We start from the raw sequence: 6383 nt of genomic DNA on the forward strand, positions 1-6383 counted from the left end.
GTCAACTTGACTTCACCCTTTTGGATCTAATTGTTGCATGTAAAATTGAATTTGATGATAACACAATTTTCTCTTGTGAACTTTCTAAAAAGTAGACTACTAGATAGTGATTTTTTTCATTTTCACACTTTTGGATCTAATTGTTGCATGCAAAATTGATTTTGATGATAACACAATTTTCTCCTAAGAACTTTCTAAAAAGTAGGGTAGTAGATAGTGATTTTTTTTGGTTACATTTTGAAGCTTTTTTGTGTCAATTTGGAAGTATTTAAAAATATATTGATAGAAACAATCTTTAAACATAGACATGAATTATAGAATGATTGTTAGGTTATTTACATCTGGTAGTTATTACTTTTAGATGATAAGTAGTGTATAATATTATTAGAATTGAATATAATGAATATCTATTTATATAGAAGCCTAACGTCAAATTGTTAAGATTTGTGGAAAGTTAACTTAGGAACAAAGTGTAAACTAGGGTTATTCAACTAAATATTTGGTTTTGATTGTAAAATTAAAAGGATCAAGATTGGAGTTGTGAGGACAGCCATGCACATGCAAGCATAATGTGGTTCTAATAGCTAGATTTGATTTGTGTCTGGTAAGATTGGATTATGAATGAGGAATGGATTAAAGAGAAAATGAAATACATAAGATAATTAGGTTGTGTTGCATACGTAAATATAGGGCTAAGTAATAATTGAAGTTAGTTGCAAGCAAGGCTAGGTGCATAGGTCCAATTATATACAAAATACATAATGTACAATTATATATTAGATTGGTCAAATTAAAATCAATTAAATAAATGATCATGTTGATGATCCAAGTCTATCTCTTTTTGAAAAATATCAATTGAAATTCCACCCCTCATTTTTGTAATGCAATTAGGTTTTACCTAAATATCCAAAATTATTATCATATATAAATATTTTAATTATTAAATATAATCAAAAAATTTAAAAATTTTATATTAAAAAATATAAAATATAAAAATTTCAAATAAGTAATCATGGGAGGTCTCTTCTATTTATCTTCATGATCTATGAAGATCAAGAAGATAAATTTACCATATTTATTAATAGAATGAAAATTGATTAACTGTTCATACTAAACATTAAGGCTTACATGGTAAAAAATCATATCTTTGTAAATTAGAAATGACCATCTTTTGTGTGGAAGCCCATGTTCAACGTGGTTGTATAACTACTTTTATGCCGAGAGGCATCTACAATGACATCAAAATGTTCATAAACAAAAATCCATTTTTGAAACAATTTGACATACAAATGACCCGTAAATGAATGAAATATGTCATGTTTCAGTTTTTGTGGAGGTGTTATTTTATTACTCCAAATAAAATAGAACCCTCACCACTTCTCTCCAACTAGACATTTAATATAATAATTTTGTCAGGGTTTCTAACATATCAATGCCATTTTGTCTCAAATATGACATTTTTCACCTTTTTGTAATGGTCCTTATAGTTAATATTATTGGAATCAATTAATATGATAGAGATTTGCCTGTGACAAATGTAGGGTCTTGTCTATGTAGTAGATAGCTATTGAGAGCGAGCTTTGATTGTACAGTCACAGTCACAATAACATAAAACAAAGATAATGCATTTCTTATTTTTAAAATGTGAAAATCATTAGTGGACATTAATAATTTTTGTGGTAAAGTTTTCAAATAATATATCAAATATTACCTGTTGTAAATTTTTCAATTAATACATCAAATATTATCTATTAGAACTCATATTGTTTCACTATATAATTTGAGATATTTTATCCAACAGGTGATTTTCAGATGCTTTATATAAGAAAAATGATAATCTACTAACATTTGCATTTGTCTCTTGATTATAGAAGAGTATGAACACTAGATCATTGTTATGGTTATTCAAATATGAAATTGATTTTGCACATTCTTCATATTATTAAGGTTCTATGTTTACACTATATTCAGCTATTTCATACACAACATGAATATGTTAAAATATTATAATAATTTCTAGAAAACAGAAAATAAACATAGATAGATTTCTGTAATATTTCTAAATATAGTGGTTTTTTCTATCATTAGCATGTTGCTATTTTTCGGAAATCAAACCAAGTGGTTATTCCTATTATTTGAAGAACACTTTCAAATTTTAAGTAACGCCTCTACTGGGAGAACACATAGAGAAAGAGATATATTTAAAACTGAAAGACACAGAGTTGCTCGCTTGCTGAGAATTACAGAATTCTCTCTTACATACAACTGAATTTCTGTAACAATGTCATTTGCAGTGAACTACAGACAGCTGTGAACTATAGCAGCCATAAAATTAACTCTACAATTGTTCTATAGCAACAAATTGGAGAAAATTACAATATTTATTTTAGCCATAAAATATATTGTGCCGTCAGACTGCAGGAACACATTGAAGACAGGGATTAGAAGCAGAGGAAGTTCTGGTGATTAAATGCCTAAACTCATGAATATCCACAAACCCATCTCCATTATAATCCACACTCTCAATCATGCTCTCACAGCAACTCACATCCTTCCCCTCCACAAATCCTAATCTGGATAGAACATCAGCCAACTCCATTGCACTGATAAACCCATCTCCATTTTGATCAAAAACATTAAATGCCTCACAGATTGCCTTCTCCTCATCCTTCACAATATCAACTTCTTCCTCATTTGAAAATACAATTCTATAAAACTCACCAAACTCCATAGCAGTGAGAAAGTCATCACCACATGCAGACACTGATCTCACAGCTAATTCCACCTCCTCTTTGGGCATTTCAAGACTTAATCTCTCCAAAAACCTCACTATCTCATCTGAACTAACTCTTCCATCACCATCTTCATCCAATGAGCTAAACATACTTGCAAGACACTTATCCCCCTCTTCTACATCTTCCATGAAGATTTTAGGTGAACTGGAATCACTTGACTGAAAACATGGACTACTACTATTACCACTTTCTTCTGTTAATAATTGTTTGGATTTCTCATCATCAGTAATGTCATGATATTTCCTATCTACGTCAGTATGCTTATTGTCACGTACAGCAGTACTAAATACTGCGTCAGTGGTAGTTCTTTTCTTAGGACTAAAGAGATAACCGTAATACCAGTTGCCCTCAATGATAGACTCATCAACATCCAAGATTGATGACATCTTTGATATATTCCTAAAGAAATATGCTTCTCCAATTCTGCAAACTTAAGAACTATCCTTCTCCGCTACTATAAACTACTCTAGACCTCATTATTCCTCTATCTGTCTCTCTACCCTTAAATAGTATTTCGTTGGAAAAAATCTATTTAGTATTGTACACAACGTGGGATGTTTTAATGGTTGAGAATACCTTGAGGAAGGTGGGAGGAAGCTGCTTGAAGCATATCAATTTAAGGCAAGTTGGAAGCTCATTTTGTACTTCATTAAAAACATTTTAGTACCTGCAAGTACAACCAAAAGCTTTCAATTATGAACGACAAGATTGCAATGCCCACACCTGTAATATGAGGAGGGTGTGTCCATCCATTGCATTCGACAAAAACTACCTTACTTTTCTAGTATTATAAGTAACAGACAAAGGAAGCTTCGTAGGAAACTCCTCAAGGAGGAAAGAACACCATAACCAGAAATGTACGCATCAGCTATTATGACACAAAACAGACACTCCACATGGAGCATACATTACTTAAACCTCTGCACTGCCGTATGCAAACAGCAATTTCTCAATGACACAAATGCTTGTAATGACCCAGCATTGATAATGAGTTTCATTAGATATTTTTTTAAAAACCTTTTTTTGGTTTCCCTATTAGTCCTATTATAACCTTCGCTTTATAGGTATAGTGGGATTGATCATATCAAATTATTTTTGGTTGGAAATAAAATAGTCTTCAATATCTACCTCATAAAAGGCCAAAGTCCACGCATGTCTCTCTCTTGAAATGTGGCAATAATTCTCACTCTGTAGTCGATGAAATCTAAGAAGAATCTAGACAAAAAGAATTTTAAACCTATTAAACATATTATTAACAGTACAATTTTCAACTCAAGGTTTGAACCAAAGAATATCTTTTATATATAAAAATATTTATTGAACTGTTGAAATTAAAAATATATATATAAGATTAATAAAATTAATAAATGAAAGTAAAATATTAATAATTTTTTATTAGATAGTATTTTTCAATTCAATTATGTACGTTTTTTTTATATTGATATTGATATCATACTTAGTCAATCTATCATCAAGAAGAGGATAAACCTCATCTTTTTCATTATGGATAACCCAATGTGGTTCAAAATATTGATGTAAAAAATATATAACTAAATCTAAAAACACTCTTTATTAACTTCATAGGTTATGAAAAATATATACTTACTAAAATTTATTATTTAAAACTTTAATAAAAAATAATTATCTAAAATAGATTAGTATTAAGAATTAAAAAGATTATAAGATACTTGCCAAAATTTTGGTATCGAGAATGATTGATATTCTTTCTTCTTTTATTAGTAGCACTCAAACAAGATTTATTAAAGGAAGACATATATTCAATGGAATGGACAAGGTCTACAAACTAGAATAACTTAATGCTCCTAATTGATTTTGAAAAGGTGTATATTAGGATGGAAGGATCCTTCCTTACGATGACCTTTTAAGCCTTTGAATTGCTAAAATACTTATGTCAATAGTACTTTGTTGAGAGATGTTATGGCCCAAGTTTGATCTGTAAAGTTAAAGTTATATCCCTTCATAATAAAAAAGGCCTTCTTAATATTCAAATTGTAGAAGGTAGTACCCTCTTCATGATCATTGAAGAAGATAATTTGATATCTTGATGAAAAAACTAAACCTTTTTTATAAATCGTATAGTGCAAAATTGTCCATGGTTAAATCCATAATGTTGAGTTGAGAAAATAATCCCCCTCAGTGGTTTGCTAGATATGAATTCCAATGGAAAGATCCTAACAAATAGGTTAGGTACCTTGGTATTTCATGTAGTGTAATAAATTGTATCCCTTTACAATTTTACACTCACTTTGGACCCAATTTGGTGGTTGTGCCTAATGTACCTAATTCATTTCTGATTGTGCTCAATTTTAAGACCATATTTGGAAACTTGGTGCAATCCCCTACTCACAACCTTTGTTCTAATTCAAACTACTAGGACTATGGTGCCCAACACCCTTGTCTTGAACTAGGCAACCTAGCATGCTTGTCCAAGAATTTTGGCCTCAAAATTTAAATTACAAATGTCATATTTGCAAGTAGTGGTAAATTTCCCTCCATTGTCAACCTTCCCTAAAAATTAAACTCAAAAAGGTGTAATCTCACATTTTAACTAGAACTAAAAACCTACATGATTCAATTCCTATTGGGCACATGCAAGGCAGTTGAGTATAACTTTCCAATTAAGGAGTTAAATATTTAAGTTTCAACAATCATGATCAATCAAAATGTGTTCCTCCATGATCAAGACATGTATTAACATCATTTAAGAAATATCAACCCTTATTTGACACTTCAAGCCAAGGGTTTCAATTCTAAGACAACAATTTGTCAATTTAATTATTTTCATTAAAGTTTTAGCCTCTGTCATTTCTAAGGACGAGCTTTGTTTTTATCAATCATTGTTGTAGTAGAGATGGGAACACCAACATAATGTTTGACTTAGGCAAGCCCTTATACAACAAAATAAGTTTTTTTCAATTTTCATGTTTGTGGGTTCAAATATGATTGCAAAGAGTGCTACAATTGAGTAGATAAAACTATGATAGATGATCCTAGGTTTTGAATAGGCAGAAACACCTAGACTAGGTTGACCTTCAACCATGTTGATGTTTTTTGGCTATTTTTTTGAAAGATGGTCCAAAAAGACCCCCTAACTACATTTTGGCTCCTTTCTGTTAGTTTGAACACCCCTAAGACTAGGGCACCCTCCAACTATGTCTAGCACTTTCAACTCCAGATTGTAGCTACCGATTCCTTTTTATCTACTCTTTCTAGATCTAAGCTATTTTATTACTTTTCTATTATGTATTTCACTATTATTGTTGAAAGTTTTTATTTTCCTACTAATTAACCCATTTTATTCACACACACTTCACAATATTAATTCCATTGCATAAAAATAACATAAATTCAAGTGTTTATCTCTCCTATTAGGATATTAGGTAAACATATAGTTATGCTCCAATATTATGTAATGAAGATTTTGTTAGGATTAATGATAGTCCCAAAGATACTGAGAAGGGGGGTGAATCAGTATCTAACTGGTTGACAAAATATTTGACCTTATTAAGTATTTTGCATTTCAAAACAGTACACCGGTAAATTAGAATTAATGCAGTAAACAGGAAC

The 6383-nt window shown here is 30.5% G+C and overlaps 1 protein-coding gene across 1 annotated transcript; it reads right to left on the bottom strand.

Annotated features, from left to right (window-relative positions):
- Positions 1 to 2174: 2174 nt before the first annotated feature.
- On the bottom strand, positions 2175 to 3262 carry LOC131059941 (calmodulin-like protein 3). The gene has a single exon (XM_059209132.1). It carries the CDS (start codon positions 3179 to 3181, stop codon positions 2411 to 2413), a length of 771 nt encoding a protein of 256 aa, XP_059065115.1. The 5' UTR covers positions 3182 to 3262; the 3' UTR covers positions 2175 to 2410.
- Positions 3263 to 6383: the final 3121 nt, after the last annotated feature.

The sequence above is a fragment of the Cryptomeria japonica genome, chromosome 7, assembly GCF_030272615.1.
Source record: "Cryptomeria japonica chromosome 7, Sugi_1.0, whole genome shotgun sequence".
NCBI classification, from domain to species: domain Eukaryota; kingdom Viridiplantae; phylum Streptophyta; class Pinopsida; order Cupressales; family Cupressaceae; genus Cryptomeria; species Cryptomeria japonica.